The 19,108-nt window shown below is 55.2% G+C and overlaps 1 protein-coding gene across 1 annotated transcript in view; it reads right to left on the bottom strand.

The window, feature by feature from the left end:
- Positions 1–612: 612 nt before the first annotated feature.
- Positions 613–19,108, bottom strand: part of ADAM15 (ADAM metallopeptidase domain 15) — a 54,581-nt gene continuing 36,085 nt past the window's right edge. The window contains exons 13-24 of the mRNA XM_075610034.1: positions 18,087–18,179; positions 14,911–15,106; positions 13,788–13,896; positions 12,685–12,880; positions 12,526–12,606; positions 11,151–11,262; positions 10,650–10,794; positions 8,100–8,196; positions 6,519–6,584; positions 5,341–5,412; positions 3,567–3,685; positions 613–1,212 (exon numbers count right to left, since the gene is read on the bottom strand). Of these exons, the coding sequence (XP_075466149.1) occupies positions 1,167–1,212; positions 3,567–3,685; positions 5,341–5,412; positions 6,519–6,584; positions 8,100–8,196; positions 10,650–10,794; positions 11,151–11,262; positions 12,526–12,606; positions 12,685–12,880; positions 13,788–13,896; positions 14,911–15,106; positions 18,087–18,179 (1,332 nt within the window). The 3' untranslated portion in view covers positions 613–1,166. The remainder of the gene's footprint in view (positions 1,213–3,566; positions 3,686–5,340; positions 5,413–6,518; positions 6,585–8,099; positions 8,197–10,649; positions 10,795–11,150; positions 11,263–12,525; positions 12,607–12,684; positions 12,881–13,787; positions 13,897–14,910; positions 15,107–18,086; positions 18,180–19,108) is intronic.

Below are 19,108 nucleotides of genomic sequence, written 5' to 3'. Positions count from 1 at the left end.
GTAATACCCTGTATTTTATATTCGTTTATAGACATTAAAATTGAATTTTAACTATTCCACCAATTACCTCCCGTGACAGAGTGCTCTCGGACTAGGTGTCCTGTTCTTGCGTTCTATTATACTTACCTAGTGAGCACCTCACTGTACATTTCACTAAGCTGCAGTGGGGCATCTTCTGTATCTCTGCCCTGAGATATTAAGAGGCTTTCAGGGGCCGGGGCGTAACTACATATTTTGGACCCCCTGCAAATGTTTCTCTTCCTCCCTCTCTCCCCCATTTCCTCCCTCCCTAACACAACCCCGCTCCTCACTCAAACACACAACGCTCCCCCCTCCCCATATATATGTATTATCCTCCCCCCCCACCTTGCCTGTGTGGGAGGTGGGGAGCGGGGAATCTGGCTGGGGGGAGGGAGAGAAATTCAAGGCCCCGCCGCTGTACATTAGCAGAGAGCAGCATTAAAGTGCCGGGTTACCCCTGTTCAGAAAGGGTTGAGAACACCTGGCATACTGAAAAAACCCATTGGGCCTCCAGTCTAATCCACCGAGTTGACACAATTGTAACCTGCTCAAAACAGCTCTTTATATTGTTCCAATCATCCACAACTCAGCGGGGATTTCATCTTCCATTTTATTATCAAACTGAGCCTTTGATTTAGAATAAGTGATCAGAGTTAGCCGCTCCCTCCACGTCGCCCGGGATTCCTGCAAGTTACAAGGTGTCCCCTCTGCTCACCCCGCGGCTGCCAGAAGGTTCAGGAATCCCGGGCATGAGACCCCTCTTATTGCATAAAGTCATTTCCACCGACTGCGTTACCTTATAATCACTCACCCCCCACACACACACACACCCTTAGAAAACCACACACCCAACACACTCACTCAGAGTCCATGAGACCGAAATATACAGCCAGGCAAATGCAGCAGCCCTGTGTCAGAGATTAGGGTCAGTAGCATCCCCTCCAGGCCCTGCTGGAAGCGCAGAGGATGCAGTGCAAGAGTTGCATGGTGCTGCTACACTGAAGCAGCAGAGGGAAGACGGGACAGGTCCATGCTTTGCATCTCCCACGGTCAGCTGGGTAAGAGGCCGCACCACCTTCTTCAGGGAAGGGTATCCACGTAAATGCTGCCTGGGGTCTATCCGATGTACCCCCTGTATGCAGCCACTACACCCGGGGTGTTCTTACTCCATCTGGGGGTGGAGGGGCCGGCCTGAGGGGATAATAAGCAGACATTCAGATACATAGACATACTTTGATAAAGTTCCAACACGGAACGAAACGCGTCAGAGGACTATTCTGTGATGTACAGCAACATGTTTCATTAAAGCTGATTTTATTTTACTTTGTGGCTGAGTTCTATATGCAGTGACCGCCTTCCACCGATCCATTCAATCATCAGATACATAGACAGGCTAACTCCAGGTCATTGTGAGACTGGGATCCAGTCCAGCTTCTCCGAAGGCTTCATTAGCCATGGGAATGAAAAGATCAGCGCTAAAAAAACAAGGACTGGATGCAAATCCCGTGATGACCTGGAGTCAGGACGGCACTACTGGAAATGCCAGTCTGTAATGTGTGTGCACACAAGATTACTCATGTCAGTGTACACAGTTCTATAAAGACTGTACATACATCATACAATAATATCATAGAGTAGTGCCATGTGTGTGTACAGCTATACACCATAATATTAGTCTGTTCCTATACACACTATATATCCTATACACAATATACATCATAACACTAGTGTGTATTTGTGCGCACACACAAACACCACAAGGAATCAGTGCTATTGTAGAAGAAGCAGTGTGTACATACATTGCACAGTAAACAAACATGCTGTGTGTTAGATGTATATCCTAGTGTATATCTACAGCTTAATACTTAAAAAATGTATATAAGTGTTTGCGTGAGTGTATCTTCATATACTCCCATTACACAAAAAAAATTAAAGTGTATATTACTGTGTGTGTAAACCCTGTGTCTGCTAGCAACACAGGGTACTTCCCCCTAGCAGGTTCCTCTCTACAGGACATGTGTCTGTGGTAAACAGGAAGGCTGGTGAAGGAGGAGGGACAGAGTGAGAGGGGGACAGAGGGGGTTAGAGGGGGACAGAGGAGAGGGAGCTGTTAAGAGAGGGCGGCCATAACAGAGTCAGTTCCTGCAGGACCCTGGAGGAGTTTGGGGGATGCTTTTTAGGGAGCGCTGAGCAGATGGACGAGTGCATGTAGCAGAGCCCAGCAGAGCAGGACGAGACCGCAAGGTGCGAGGGAGAGAGTGAGTGTCAGAGTCTTCCTAAACATCCTGCTGCTGTTTTCGGTCTGCTCTGGGGTTCTTCTGTCTGTCTCCTTGTTGCTCCTGTCCTCTGTCCTTATAGTTTCCGGTTCCTCCCTTGCCTTTGTTTTGTGTCCAGACTTCTCCTGCCCTGATCTGTTTATGTTCCTGTTTTGAGTCCTGTTCATATTAAGGGCCCTTGCTATTGAACTAGTTTGCCCCAGTCTGATTCCTGCTAGCAAGTCCCAGTCCTGTTACTGCTCACTAGTCTAAGTCCCTACTCCCTAGTCTCAGTTCCTGCTCCCCTGCCCTGCTCCTGTCTTCCTGTTGCCAACTCTGCTTGTGACCCTGACGATCCCTGCTTGCTGCCTGCCACCAAACCCTGCTTGTGACCCCAACAATCCTTGCCTACTCCCCGCTGTTCCGGCCACCGAGGTCCCACCCGCTCCAGGAGTCTCCACTTGACAGCAAGGCAGCCGAGCAGCCAGTTGTGAGTGATTGAGACATGCAGCAGAGGATACCTCAGGCCGGCTGTATCCATACTGATACCGAAGCCACTTTGTGAAGCACAGGCCTGCACCACACATACACCTAATGAGCCCCAAAGGGTGTGCCGGAGCCCCCAACATATAGGCTAGTACCCCCAGGACATATTCCCTGATGAAGTAGACCAGATCTACAAAACGCGTAGGAATTCATCTGAATGCATTGGGGTATTTACCTTGTTTTCCCATTATACTGTTTTAGCTCATATTGAGACCCCGGATTTTTGCCCTGAGCCAGCGCAGAATGGTCGCCTTATTGGTGACGCGCATCAGTGCCGTCAGTGGCACCGCTACAGGCACTAGGAGCAATTCGGCAGATCAGTGAGGATACCAAACGCCTCAGCCGGCAGTGTGGGAGATGTAAGCTTCTTTCAATTTGGCACAACAAGCACACTGAACCCCCATCAACAAGTGAGCTGCCGCTCATTCCTCCGGACGACATCGGAGAGAGATCTTCCGGATACAGCGACGTACTTATACACCTGATTGGAGGGAGAACGGCGGCGACTTTCCATGGAGCGGGAGGCGTCTGAATGCAGCAGTGGTAACATGTAACCCGGACATGCTATGCCTTAAATACGTACAATACCTACCTTTTCACCGAGATATGTGTATTTATATATTCCATAGGACTCAGGCCCCCTCCTCAGCGACAGACCCTATAGTGTGAAGGACAGGGGGGTTGCATGTGCATGTATGTAGCTATAACACGGTATACAACGCTGGATACGTGTGTGCATCTTACCTTGATGGTAGGGCGATGATGTGGTCAGGGTACGCTGGCACAGTGAGCGGGGGGTCCTGTGTTTGCAGTAGGGGGTCGGACGGAAGTGGTTTCTTAGGGGGAGGAGGTTTATCAGGAGCCTGTAGGGAGCGAGAGTTGGTCATTCGGGCGACTAATTTCTGCAGGGTCCTTCAAAACTGAGTCCCGTCACTTCTCACCTGGAGAGAGTGACTCCAGTCCTGTCACCTGTGTAATCCCAGGGCTCTGCCAACCCTCTAGCACCCATCACCCGTGTAATCCCAGGGCTCTGCCACCCCTCTAGCACACGTCACCCGTGTAATCCCAGTGCTCTGCCACCCCTCTAGCACCAAGCACCCAGTCACCTGTGTAATCCCAGGGTCCTGCCACCCCTTTAGCACCCATGTAATTCCAAGGCCCTGCCTCCCCTCTAGCACCCGTGTAATCCCCGGGCCCTGCCTTCACTCTAGCATCCTGGCACCCGTGTAATCCCAGGGCCCTGCCTTCACTCTAGCAACCAGCACCTGTGTAATCCCGGGGCCCTGACTCCCCTCTAGCACCTGTGTAATCCTAGGGTCCTGCCTCCCCTCTAGCACCTGTCACCCGTTTAATCCCAGACCAGTTATACTGCTGGTATACATCGCAGAGGTGAGATTAACCAATCAGAAGTAACCCTCTTTCACACCGAGACCTCTGATTGGCCGGTTTTAAATCACCTGTCAAATTCCGTATTGGAATGTTCCATTCCCTACAGCTCACGGGGGAGCCCAGCATCCACTATACGACATCACTAATGCTTTCTTTTTTAAATTCAGTGTCTAATCTGTATAATGAATTAACCCCTTCCTGGTCAGAGATCCTTCCAACAAAGCAACGCAGCAGCAGTGGAGGGGTTATTAGAACATGTAGTTAGTGGAACATCTAACGCTATAACACGGTACCTTCCCCTAACCCTCTGACCCTACAGGATTCAGTCACCTCTAACTGTCCTTGTAACAGCTCTGTGACCGGAACCCCGCACATTATCCCCCCCAAATCCTCCTTTCAGTCCCCAGACATAGCTGCACTGGTCCTGTATATGTGCAGATTCTACACAGTCTGTAAAACCTTTGATGGAGAGATCTTCATATGTGGAACAGTGCAATACAGGGGAGTAACACGTGAAGAACACACATGTGAGGTTAGGAAAGCTCTGTACACATGAAGAAGAGACCTGTGAGGTTTGGAAAGCTCTGTACATGTGAAGAAGAGACATGTGAGGTTTGGAAAGCTCTGTACATGTGAAGAAGAGACCCGTGAGGTTAGGAAAGCTCTGTACATGTGAAGAAGAGACCTGTGAGGTTAGGAAAGCTCTGTACATGTGAAGAAGAGACCTGTGAGGTTAGGAAAGCTCTGTACATGTGAAGAAGAGACCTGTGAGGTTAGGAAAGCTCTGTACATGTGAAGAAGAGACCTGTGAGGTTAGGAAAGCTCTGTACACGTGAAGAAGAGACCTGTGAGGTTTGGTCATCTCTGTACACTCTGTTACATCTATGAAGAACTCTCTCATTAGTCCATAACATGCATGAATAACATGCAAACATATGTTACAAGCCACTATAAAAGTCACATCTCGATCTCCCAGCGATCCCAAGAGACGGTTTATCTGCAGTGTGGATTTGTTTCCAAAGAGTCTCTGATCTCACACACACCGACTGCTCCCACAGCCCGTGAAAGCAAAGCACCTTCACCACCACCACCACCGTGCCCAGCGCACCCACCACCAGGGCCGCGTTACCTGAGCCCGCCGTGGCAGGGGGTCCGCAGGAAGAGGCCGAGAAGGGGGTGGCGGCCTGTCCTGAGCATCAGCCTGAATGGAGAGAGCCGGGAGAATGACAGGGTGACTGGCATGCCAGGGTGAGGGGGCATGCCAGGGTAAAGGGGGGCATGCCAGGGTAAAGGGGGACATGACAGGATGACGGGGACATGACAGGGTGAGGGGGACATGACAGGGTGAGGGGGACATGACAGGGTGAGGGGGCAGAGTTTGGTGACAGCTCTGCAACACACCGGGCAAAACACCGCACAATGCTGCAAGACTCACTGCAATACACACCGCACAACATTCACTGCAACATTTACAAACACTCCTAATCACTGAACACACCCAACACTGCTAATCACTGCAACACACCCCAACACTGCTAATCACTGCAACACACCCCAACACTGCTAATCACTGCAACACACCCCAACACTGCTAATCACTGCAACACACCCCAACACTACTAATCACTGCAACACCCCAACACTGCTAATCACTACAACACACCCCAACACTACTAATCAATGCAACACACCCCAACACTACTAATCACTGCAACACACCCCAACACTGCTAATCACTACAACACACCCCAACACTACTAATCAATGCAACACACCCCAACACTACTAATCACTGCAACACACCCCAACACTGCTAATCACTGCAACACACCCCAACACTACTAATCCCTGCAACACACCCCAACACTGCTAATCACTGCAACACATCCCAACACTACAACACTGCAACACACCCCGAACACTACTAATCACTGCAACACACCCAACACTGCTAATCACTACAACACACCCCAACACTGCAACACACCCCAACACTGCTAATCACTACAACACATCCCAACACTGCTAATCACTGCAACACCTCTGATCACTGCAATACACCCCAACACTACAACACACCCCAACACTACTAATCACGACAACACACCCCAACACTGCTAATCACTGCAACACACCCCGACTGTGGTAATCACTGCAACACAGCCCAACACTGCTAATCACTGCAACACACCCCAACACTGCTAATCACTGCAACACACACACAAACACTGCGCAACACTGCACATCACACATGATCAGTGCATATCACTGCACCTGAACCCCTGGGATCCCACCGCGGGACGTTACCTGGCAGCGCTTGTGCACAGGGTCGGGCGGGAGAGGCTTTGATGGTGGATCAGGTCGGTCAGAACCCTGAGAAACGGGTCAGGGCCGGAGCAGAGTGAGGGCAGGAGAAGCAAGAGAGCGTTCCACAGAGAGAGCGTTCCACAGAGAGCGTTCCACAGAGAGCGTTCCACAGAGAGCGTTCCACACAGAGAGCGTTCCACAGAGAGAAAGCACGAGAGAGAGAGCACAAGAGAGAAGGAGAGGAGAGAAGGAGATAGTGAAGGGGAGAGACCGAGGAAAGAGTGAGAGGAGAGTGAAAGGAGAGAGACAGAGAGGAAAGAGAGTGAGGAGAGAGAGAGTGAAAGGACGAGAGAGAGGGGAAGGATGAGAGAGTGAAAGGACGAGAGAGAGGGGAAGGATGAGAGAGAGGGGAAGGATGAGAGAGAGGGGAAGGATGAGAGAGAGGGGAAGGATGAGAGAGAGGGGAAGGATGAGAGAGAGGGGAAGGATGAGAGAGAGGGGAAGGATGAGAGAGAGGGGAAGGATGAGAGAGAGGGGAAGGATGAGAGAGGGGAAGGATGAGAGAGTGAAAGGACGAGAGAGAGGGGAAGGATGAGAGAGAGGGGAAGGATGAGAGAGAGGGGAAGGATGAGAGAGAGGGGAAGGATGAGAGAGAGGGGAAGGATGAGAGAGAGGGGAAGGATGAGAGAGAGAGGGGAAGGAGAGAAATTGAACAGATGGAGTCAGTGAGGTGTTAGTCCCAGACTGGGGGGTGAGGCTGGAGATACATGCGCAGGGGCAGCCATGCTCAGTACAGGCAGAAACCGGACTATGCACCCCCCCAAACAAACTGCGTATCCCCCTGCGCGTATCTGTGCCCCTCATACCTGCCATATTACCATATGCAGTAACTGTGCCCCACACAGTGCTCCATATCACCCTATATCTGTGACCTGCTTCATACCTGTCCATACAACCCCATAACTCTGCCCCTCACCCCCCCACCTCACATAGGTCTCTCACCCGCCCCCCACCTCACAGAGGTCTCTAACCCCCCACCCCACCTCCCAGAGGTCTCTCACCACCCCTCCCCCTCCCAGAGGTCTCTAACCCCGCCCCCCACCTCTCAGAGGTCTCTCACCACCCCTCCCCCTCCCAGAGGTCTCTAACCCCGCCCCCCACCTCTCAGAGGTCTCTAACTCCCCACCCCACCTCCCAGAGGTCTCTCATCCCCTCCCCCTCCCAGAGGTCTCTCATCCGCTCCCGCCTCACAGAGGTCTCTCATCCCCTCCCACCTCACAGAGGTCTCTTCCCCGCCTCACAGAGGTGTCCCCCCACACATAGGTTTCGACCCCCCCTCCCAGAGGTCTCTAACCCCCCTCCCCCACCTCCCCAAGGTCTCTCACTCCCCTCCGCATGACAGGAGGTCTCCCCCACCCCCCACCCCCCACAGAGGTCTCTGGTCACATTATACACTACCCCAGTAGGGCCGATTGTGAGCTCTTTGGCCAAGGGCAGTTAAAGGTAAATCCCCACAGCTGGAAACACCCTATTCTTTTGCGCGTCCCAGATGTTATCCCCGCCCCTTCCATTACTTCTCACCTTGCTATTGGCCGACATCACCTGTAGCTCAGTGCTCTGCGTCCAATGAGGTGGTGGAGGCCGCTGGGGGCGGGACTGGCCGTGTGTCCGAGTCACCCTGCGAGCACATGATACACATGTAATATATATACTGCGCTGCAATGTGCTGCAGCTCTCCTCTGTGCCACTGGGCGGTGCCCGGGTGTATATTATGTGGGCAGTGCCCGGGTGTATATTGTGCGAGCAGTGCCCGGGTGTATATTGTGCGGGCGGTGCCCGGGTGTATATTGTGCGGGCGGTGCCCGGGTGTATATTGTGCGGGCAGTGCCCGGGTGTATATTGTGCGAGCAGTGCCCGGGTGTATATTGTGCGGGCGGTGCATGTTGGGAGATATTTGGGGGTGCGCGGGTGCACGTTGGGAGATATTTGGGGGTGCGCGGGTGCACGTTGGGAGATATTTGGGGGTGCGCGGGTGCACGTTGGGAGATATTTGGGGGTGCGCGGGTGCACGTTGGGAGATATTTGGGGGTGCGCGGGTGCACGTTGGGAGATATTTGGGGGTGCGCGGGTGCACGTTGGGAGATATTTGGGGGTGCGCGGGTGCACGTTGGGAGATATTTGGGGGTGCGCGGGTGCACGTTGGGAGATATTTGGGGGTGCGCGGGTGCACGTTGGGAGATATTTGGGGGTGCGCGGGTGCACGTTGGGAGATATTTGGGGGTGCGCGGGTGCACGTTGGGAGATATTTGGGGGTGCGCGGGTGCAAGTTGGGAGATATTTGGGGGTGCGCGGGTGCACGTTGGGAGATATTTGGGGGTGCGCGGGTGCACGTTGGGAGATATTTGGGGGTGCGCGGGTGCACGTTGGGAGATATTTGGGGGTGCGCGGGTGCACGTTGGGAGATATTTGGGGGTGCGCGGGTGCACGTTGGGAGATATTTGGGGGTGCGCGGGTGCACGTTGGGAGATATTGGGGGTGCGCGGGTGCACGTTGGGAGATATTTGGGGGTGCGCGGGTGCACGTTGGGAGATATTTGGGGGTGCGCGGGTGCACGTTGGGAGATATTTGGGGGTGCGCGGGTGCACGTTGGGAGATATTTGGGGGTGCGCGGGTGCACGTTGGGAGATATTTGGGGGTGCGCGGGTGCACGTTGGGAGATATTTGGGGGTGCGCGGGTGCACGTTGGGAGATATTTGGGGTGCGCGGGTGCATGTTGGGAGATATTTGGGGGTGCGCGGGTGCATGTTGGGAGATATTTGGGGGTGCGCGGGTGCATGTTGGGAGATATTTGGGGGTGCGCGGGTGCATGTTGGGAGATATTTGGGGGTGCGCGGGTGCACGTTGGGAGATATTTGGGGGTGCGCGGGTGCACGTTGGGAGATATTTGGGGGTGCGCGGGTGCATGTTGGGAGATATTTGGGGGTGCGTGGGTGCATGTTGGGAGATATTTGGGGGTGCCCGGGTGCACGTTGGGAGATATTTGGGGGTGCGCGGGTGCACGTTGGGAGATATTTGGGGGTGCGCGGGTGCATGTTTCTGAGATATTTGGGGGTGCCCGGGTGCACGTTGGGAGATATTTGGGGGTGCGCGGGTGCACGTTGGGAGATATTTGGGGGTGCGCGGGTGCACGTTGGGAGATATTTGGGGGTGCGCGGGTGCATGTTGGGAGATATTTGGGGGTGCCCGGGTGCACGTTGGGAGATATTTGGGGGTGCGCGGGTGCACGTTGGGAGATATTTGGGGGTGCGCGGGTGCACGTTGGGAGATATTTGGGGGTGCGCGGGTGCACGTTGGGAGATATTTGGGGGTGCGCGGGTGCATGTTGGGAGATATTTGGGGGTGCGCGGGTGCATGTTGGGAGATATTTGGGGGTGCGCGGGTGCACGTTGGGAGATATTTGGGGGTGCGCGGGTGCACGTTGGGAGATATTTGGAGGTGCGCGGGTGCATGTTGGGAGATATTTGGGGGTGCGCGGGTGCACGTTGGGAGATATTTGGGGGTGCGCGGGTGCATGTTGGGAGATATTTGGGGGTGCGCGGGTGCACGTTGGGAGATATTTGGGGGTGCGCGGGTGCATGTTGGGAGATATTTGGGGTGCGCGGGTGCATGTTGGGAGATATTTGGGGTGCGCGGGTGCATGTTGGGAGATATTTGGGGGTGCGCGGGTGCATGTTGGGAGATATTTGGGGGTGCGCGGGTGCATGTTGGGAGATATTTGGGGGTGCGCGGCTGCAAGTTGGGAGATATTTGGGGGTGCGCGGGTGCACGTTGGGAGATATTTGGGGGTGCGCGGTGCATGTTGGGAGATATTTGGGGGTGCGCGGGTGCACGTTGGGAGATATTTGGGGGTGCGCGGGTGCATGTTGGGAGATATTTGGGGGTGCGCGGGTGCATGTTGGGAGATATTTGGGGGTGCGCGGGTGCATGTTGGGAGATATTTGGGGGTGCGCGGGTGCATGCTGGGAGATATTTGGGGGTGCGCGGGTGCACGTTGGGAGATATTTGGGGGTGCGCGGGTGCATGCTGGGAGATATTTGGGGGGTGCCCCGGTGCATGCTGGGAGATATTTACCTGTACTGGCAGCTGCTGCCCTTGCTGAGTTTTCCGAGTCTGGTCTGAATGATTTTGCGCTTCAGGTAACAGATTCCCGTCAGCAAGACGAGCGGCAGGAACAGGAGGAACAGCAGCAAGAGGGCAGTGGTGAGGGCACTGCCGGCTGTGTGCCAGGGGGGCACAGATATATATGAATGTAAAGAAAGGCAGAGAGAAAAGTGAGAGAGAAAAATAAAAAGGGTTCAGAGGGGTATCGGGGCAGAGGGCAGGGGCAGGGTTCAGAGGGGTATGAAGGGTTCAGAGGGGTATGAAGGGTTCAGAGGGGTATGAAGGGGGCAGAGGGGTATGAGGGGGCAGAGGGGTATGAGGGGGCAGAGGGGTATGAGGGGGCAGAGGGGTATGAGGGGGCAGAGGGGTATGAGGGGCAGGTCAGTGGGACAAAGTGCCAGGTTACTGGGTAGATAGTAAAACAGACGTTTTCTCCTTACATAAACACATATATTGCCCCATTGCCCATACCTTGCTCCGGTGCTAGGGAGCCGCTGTCAGTGCTGCCCCCGTGCCCGGCGCTCCCACAGCCGGGCGGTGCCCACCCGGGATCACAGTGACAGTTATTGTTACTGTTACAAACCTGAAGCACAAGGAAGAGAAGTCCTGAGGAAAGAGGAACGGAAAGTACAAGGAGGGAGAGGGGGCGGGGGGCGGGAGAGAGTATGATAGAGAGAGATGGTGGGGGGGGGGGGAGTGTGCGTGATAGAGAGAGGGGGGGCGGGAGAGAGTGTGACACAGAGAGAGAGAGAGAGGGTGGGGGGAGTGTGCGTGATAGAGAGGGGGGGGGGCGGGAGAGAGTGTGATACAGAGAGAGGGGGGAGCGGGAGAGAGGGTGATACAGATAGAGAGAAAGAGACAGAGAGAGAGAGGGGGGGGGGAGAGAGAGAGTGTGATACAGAGAGAGAGGGTGGGGGGGAGATAGTGTGATACAGAGGGGGGGAGAGTGTGTGATAGAGAGAGGGAGAGGGGAGAGTGATACAGAGAGGAGGGTGGGAGAGAGTGGTGGGGGGGAGAGATAAAGAGAGAGAGGGCAGGGAGTGTGTGATAGAGAGAGGGAGAGAGTGATACAGAGAGAGAGGGGGGTAGGGGAGAGAGTGTGATACAGAGAGAGAGATACAAAGAGAGAGAGAGAGAGGGTGGGGGGGGGGAGAGTGTGTGATACAGGGGGAGAGAAGAGAGTGTGTGGGATAGAGAGAGGGGATACAGAGATAGAGAGCCAGAGAGACGATGTGGGGGGTGCAGGGGGGGTGATTTAGAGAGAGAGAGAGAGATAGATACAAAGAGAAATAGAGAGATACAGAGAGAGAGAGATATAGAGAGAGAGAGACAGAGAGAGAGACAGAGATACACAGAGATACAGAGAGAGCGAGATACAGAGAGAGTGTGGGTCAGAGAGTGTGTGTGAGTGTGTGAGAGTGAGTGAGAGAGTGTGTGAGAGTGAGTGGGTGGGAGTGAGAGCGTGTGGGTGTGAGAGCGTGTGGGAGTGAGAGCGTGTGGGTGTGAGAGCGTGTGGGAGTGAGAGCGTGTGGGTGTGAGAGCGTGTGGGTGTGAGAGTGGGTGGGTGTGAGAGTGGGTGGGTGTGAGAGTGGGTGGGTGTGAGAGTGGGTGGGTGTGAGTGTGGGTGGGTGTGAGAGTGGGTGTGAGTGTGTGAGAGTGTGTGTGAGAGTGTGTGGGTGTGAGAGCGTGTGGGTGTGAGAGTGGGTGGGTGTGGGTGTGAGAGTGGGTGGGTGTGAGAGTGGGTGTGGGTGTGAGAGTGGGTGGGTGTGGGTGTGAGAGTGGGTGGGTGTGAGAGTGGGTGGGTGTGAGAGTGGGTGTGAGTGTGAGTGTGGGTGACTCCGCTCACCCCGTGCCCACTGCACTTGCTTTTGCAGTTCTGCACGCTGCGCGTGGCTCCCAGGTCGCGGCACCTCTGGTTGACACAGACCTGCAGGGAGGTAGGAGAGCGGCGTTAGCTTAGTGAGGCGGGCGCGGATCCCCCAGCCGCGGTTTGGGTCCTTCTTACCTTCCCCGCCCCGCAGACCGTCCCTGACATCACAAGCGCTGGGACCCAGATGTCCTCGCTCAGGTTAAAGTGCGTCATGCGGCAGGAAATCTGCGTCCCGCTCACCGTGACATTCACCGTCACCATCTCCGCGTCGGAGTCAAACAGCGGCCGCTCACTCCCACCCTGACACTGAATCTTACCGCAGCGTGTGTCCCTGCGGGAGAGGGGGAGTGTGAGGAGGCACTGCGGGAGAGGGGGAGTGTGAGGAGGCACTGCAGGAGAGGGGGAGTGAGGAGGCACTGCAGGAGAGGGGGAGTGTGAGGAGGCACTGCAGGAGAGGGGGAGTGTGAGGAGGCACTGCAGGAGAGGGGGAGTGTGAGGAGGCACTGCAGGAGAGGGGGAGTGTGAGGAGGCACTGCAGGAGAGGGGGAGTGTGAGGAGGCACTGCAGGAGAGGGGGAGTGTGAGGAGGCACTGCAGGAGAGGGGGAGTGAGGAGGCACTGCAGGAGAGGGGGAGTGTGAGGAGGCACTGAAGGAGAGGGGCGAGTGTGGGTGTGAGGGTGCACTGCGGGAGTGTGGGTGCACTCAGGAGAGGGTGTGTGTGAGAGTATAAGATACAGTAAGTACCTCTCTGCACAGGGCAGGTAGGTGCATGTGTGGAGATGTGGGTTATTAGATACAGTAAGTACCTCTCTGCACAGGGCAGGTAGGTGCATGTGTGGAGATGTGGGATATTAGATACAGTAAGTACCTCTCTGCACAGGGCAGGTAGGTGCATGTGTGGAGATGTGGGGTATTAGATACAGTAAGTACCTTTCTGTACAGGGCAGGTAGGTGCATGTGTGGAGATGTGGGGTATTTGATACAGTAAGTACCTCTCTGCACAGGGCAGGTAGGTGCATGTGTGGAGATGTGGGATATTAGATACAGTAAGTACCTCTCTGCACAGGGCAGGTAGGTGCATGTGTGGAGATGTGGGGTATTAGATACAGTAAGTACCTTTCTGCACAGGGCAGGTAGGTGCATGTGTGGAGATGTGGGGTATTAGATACAGTAAGTACCTCTGCACAGGGCAGGTAGGTGCATGTGTGGAGATGTGGGGTATTAGATACAGTAAGTACCTCTCTGCACAGGGCAGGTAGGTGCTGTTTGGACCCTGGCCACAGTTCCCGTACTTATCCCCTCTATTATTCACTTTGCTGAAGCAGCCATCGGGGGCCGCTGAGGAGCCTGCAGGATGAGAGGGGGCAGTTAGACGGAGAGGAGGGGTCCTATACCCACACAGACCCTCTGCTCCTGCTAAGGAGACCCCCGCTGTGATAGAGAGGGGGCACCCCAAGCAATGTGATGCATTACTGCACACTGGATCTCTGGAGGGCCCTCCTGGTATAAGACTAAAGGGTGATAGCCATTAACAGTGCCCCCGTGTAAATAAGCGTGCCCCCCCGTGTAAACAAGGGTGTCCCCCACGTGTAAACAAGCGTGCCCCCCACGTGTAAACAAGCGTGCCCCCCACGTGTAAACAAGCGTGCCCCCCCATTGTAAACAAGCGTGCCCCCCCAGTGTAAACAAGCTTGCCCCCCCAGTGTAAACAAGCGTGCCCCCCCCCAGTGTAAACAAGCGTGCCCCCCCCCAGTGTAAACAAGCGTGCCCCCCCCCAGTGTAAACAAGCGTGCCCCCCAAGTGTAAACAAGCGTGCCCCCCAAGTGTAAACAAGCGTGCCCCCCCCCGTGTAAACAAGCGTGCCCCCCCCGTGTAAACAAGCGTGCCCTCCGTGTAAACAAGCGTGCCCCCCGTGTAAACAAGCGTGCCCCCCGTGTAAACAAGCGTGCCCCCCGTGTAAACAAGCGTGCCCCCCGTGTAAACAAGCGTGCCCCCCGTGTAAACAAGCGTGCCCCCCCGTGTAAACAAGGGTGCCCCCCCGTGTAAACAAGGGTGCCCCCCCGTGTAAACAAGGGTGCCCCCCCGTGTAAACAAGGGTGCCCCCTCGTGTAAACAAGGGTGCCCCCCGTGTAAAGACGCGGGCCCCCCGTGTAAAGACGCGGGCCCCCCGTGTAAAGACGCATGCCCCCGTGTAAATACGCGGGCCCCCGTGTAAATACGCGGGCCCCCCGTGTAAATACGCGGGCCCCCCGTGTAAATACGCGGGCCCCCCGTGTAAATACGCGGGCCCCCCGTGTAAATACGCGGGCCCCCCGTGTAAATACGCGGGCCCCCCGTGTACGTCCCCACTGACCCCCTTACCAGGTCCCCACAGCTGTTGACACTGAGCCCGGAGGGTCCGGCATTGCCCCAGGTAGCAGCTGGCCTGGCCACTCTCGCAGGGCTCCCCGTTACTCAGGAAGACGTTCGGGGGGCAGTGCGGGGAGACCCCATTACAATACTCCGGAAGGTCACATTCCCCTTGCCGGTCGCGGCACACAGACCCAGAGCGCTTCAGCTGCCGGAGAGAAGTCGCAGTGTCACTGTGCGTCTCCGCAGAGAGGGCGGAGCGTCCGCCATTAAATGTACTAAGTATCCACTCACCTTACACTAGTATCCACACACCTTACACTGCTCACTGCAAACCCCACTCACCTTACACTAGTATCCACTCACCTTACACTGCTCACTGCATACCCCTCACCTTACACTGCTCACTGCAAACCCCACTCACCTTACACTGCTCACTGCATACCCCACTCACCTTACACTGCTCACTGCATACCCCACTCACCTTACACTGCTCACTGCATACCCCACTCACCTTACACTGCTCACTGCAAACCCCACTCACCTTACACTGCTTACTGCATACCCCACTCACCTTACACTGCTCACTGCATACCCCACTCACCTTACACTGCTCACTGCATACCCCACTCACCTTACACTGCTCACTGCATACCCCACTCACCTTACACTGCTCACTGCATACCCCACTCACCTTACACTGCTCACTGCATACCCCACTCACCTTACACTGCTCACTGCATACCCCACTCACCTTACACTGCTCACTGCATACCCCACTCACCTTACACTGCTCACTGCATACCCCACTCACATTACACTGCTCACTGCATACCCCACTCACCTTACACTGCTCACTGCATACCCCACTCACCTTACACTGCTCACTGCAAACCCCACTCACCTTACACTGCATACCCCACTCACCTTACACTGCTCACTGCATACCCCACTCACCTTACACTGCTCACTGCATACCCCACTCACCTTACACTGCTCACTGCATACCCCACTTACCTTACACTAGTATCCACTCACCTTACACTGCTCACTGCATACCCCACTCACCTTACACTGCTCACTGCAAACCCCACTCACCTTACACTGCTCACTGCATACCCCACTCACCTTACACTGCTCACTACAAACCCCACTCACCTTACACTGCATACCCCACTCACCTTACACTGCACACTGCATACCCCACTCACCTTACACTGCTCACTGCATACCCCACTCACCTTACACTGCATACCCCACTCACCTTACACTGCTCACTGCATACCCCACTCACCTTACACTGCTCACTGCATACCCCACTCACCTTACACTGCTCACTGCAAACCCCACTCACCTTACACTGCTCACTGCAAACCCTACTCACCTTACACTGCTCACTGCATACCCCACTCACCTTACACTGCTCACTGCAAACCCCACTCACTGCAAACCCCACTCACCTTACAATGCATACCTCACTTACCTTACACTGCATACCCCACTCACCTTACACTGCTCACTGCAAACCCCACTCACCTTACACTGCTCACTGCATACCCCACTCACCTTACACTGCTCACTGCATACCCCACTCACCTTACACTGCTCACTGCAAACCCCACTCACCTTACACTGCATACCCCACTCACCTTACACTGCTCACTGCATACCCCACTCACCTTACACTGCTCACTGCATACCCCACTCACCTTACACTGCTCACTGCATACCCCACTTACCTTACACTAATATCCACTCACCTTACACTGCTCACTGCATACCCCACTCACCTTACACTGCTCACTGCATACCCCACTCACCTTACACTGCTCACTACAAACCCCACTCACCTTACACTGCATACCCCACTCACCTTACACTGCTCACTGCATACCCCACTCACCTTACACTGCTCACTACAAACCCCACTCACCTTACACTGCATACCCCACTCACCTTACACTGCTCACTGCATACCCCACTCACCTTACACTGCTCACTGCATACCCCACTCACCTTACACTGCTCACTGCATACCCCACTCACCTTACACTGCTCACTGCATACCCCACTCACCTTACACTGCTCACTGCAAACCCCACTCACCTTACACTGCTCACTGCATACCTCACTCACCTTACATTGCTCACTGCATACCCCACTCACCTTACACTGCTCACTGCAAACCCCACTCACCTTACACTTCATACCTCACTCACCTTACACTGCTCACTGCAAACCCCACTCACCTTACACTGCATACCCCACTCACCTTACACTGCTCACTGCAAACCCCACTCACCTTACACTGCATACCCCACTCACCTTACACTGCACACTGCATACCCCACTCACCTTACACTGCTCACTGCATACCCCACTTACCTTACACTAGTATCCACTCACCTTACACTGCTCACTGCATACCCCACTTACCTTACACTGCTCACTGCAAACCCCACTCACCTTACACTGCTCACTGCATACCCCACTCACCTTACACTGCTCACTACAAACCCCACTCACCTTACACTGCATACCCCACTCACCTTACACTGCTCACTGCATACCCCACTCACCTTACACCGCTCACTGCATACCCCACTCACCTTACACTGCTCACTGCATACCCCACTCACCTTACACTGCTCACTGCATACCCCACTCACCTTACACTGCTCACTGCAAACCCCACTCACCTTACACTGCTCACTGCAAACCCCACTCACCTTACACGGCTCACTGCAAACCCCACTCACCTTACACTGCATACCTCACTCACCTTACACTGCTCACTGCATACCCCACTCACCTTACACTGCTCACTGCAAACCCCACTCACCTTACACTGCATACCTCACTCACCTTACACTGCTCACTGCAAACCCCACTCACCTTACACTGCATACCTCACTCACCTTAAACTGCTCACTGCAAACCCCACTCACCTTACACTGCTCACTGCAAACCCCACTCACCTTACACTGCTCACTGCAAACCCCACTCACCTTACACTGCTCACTGCAAACCCCACTCACCTTACACTGCTCACTGCAAACCCCACTCACCTTACACTGCTCACTGCAAACCCCACTCACCTTACACTGCTCACTGCAAACCCCACTCACCTTACACTGCTCACTGCAAACCCCACTCACCTTACACTGCTCACTGCAAACCCCACTCACCTTACACTGCTCACAGCAAAGCCCATCCAAGGAGCACTCAGCCCCGGATACCAGCCGGCAGGAAGTGGCATTACAGCAGGGATCCGTGCACTCCTAGAGGAGGGCAGGGAGAGGGGTGAGGAGGGCAGGGAGAGGGGTGAGGTAGGCAGGCAGAGGGGGGCAGGGAGAGGCGTGAGGGGGGCAAGGGAGGCAGGGGGGGGAGGGTGAGGGAGGCAGGGAGAGGGGGGGAGGGCAGGGTGAGGGGTGACGAGGGCAGGGAGAGGGGTGACGAGGGCAGGGAGAGGGGTGACGAGGGCAGGGAGAGGGGTGACGAGGGCAGGGAGAGGGGTGACGAGGGCAGGGAGAGGGGTGACGAGGGCAGGGAGAGGGGTGACGAGGGCAGGAAGAGGGGTGACAAGGGTAGGGAGAGGGGTGACGAGGGTAGGGAGAGGGGTGACGAGGGTAGGGAGAGGGGTGATGAGGGCAGGGAGAGGGGTGAGGGAGGCAGGGGGGGAGGGGCAGGGCGGAGGGGCAGGGCGGAGGGGCAGGGTGAGGGGTCAGGCAGGCAGCGAGAGGGGTGAAGAAGGCAGGGAGAGGCGTGAGGAGGGCAGGGAGAGGGGTGAGCAGGGAAGGGAGAGGGGTGAGGAGGGCAGGGAGAGGGGTGAGGGAGGGTAGGAAATAAAACGATAGAGCAAGGGAGGGCATAGAGACAAAAAAGACAGCTCACCTCAGAGACAGCCGGGAGAGATGAGTGTTATAAAGCAGTGCTGGAGAGACAGCCACGACAGATGAGAGTGTTACAAAGCAGTGCTGGAGAGACAGCCGGGAGAGGTGAGATTGTTATAAAGCTGTGCTGGACAGACAGCTGGGAGAAATGAGAGTGTTATAAAGCAGTGCTGGAGAGACAGCCGGGAGAGATGAGTGTTATAAAGCAGTGCTGGAGAGACAGCCGGGAGAGATGAGTGTTATAAAGCAGTGCTGAAGAGACAGCCGGGAGAGATGAGTGTTATAAAGCTGTGCTGGAGAGACAGCCGGGAGAGATG

The sequence above is a fragment of the Ascaphus truei genome, chromosome 7, assembly GCF_040206685.1.
Source record: "Ascaphus truei isolate aAscTru1 chromosome 7, aAscTru1.hap1, whole genome shotgun sequence".
In the NCBI taxonomy this organism is placed as follows: Eukaryota; Metazoa; Chordata; class Amphibia; order Anura; family Ascaphidae; genus Ascaphus; species Ascaphus truei.
Note: the sequence above shows the minus strand (reverse complement) of the source record. Positions and strands in the feature narration are given on the sequence as shown.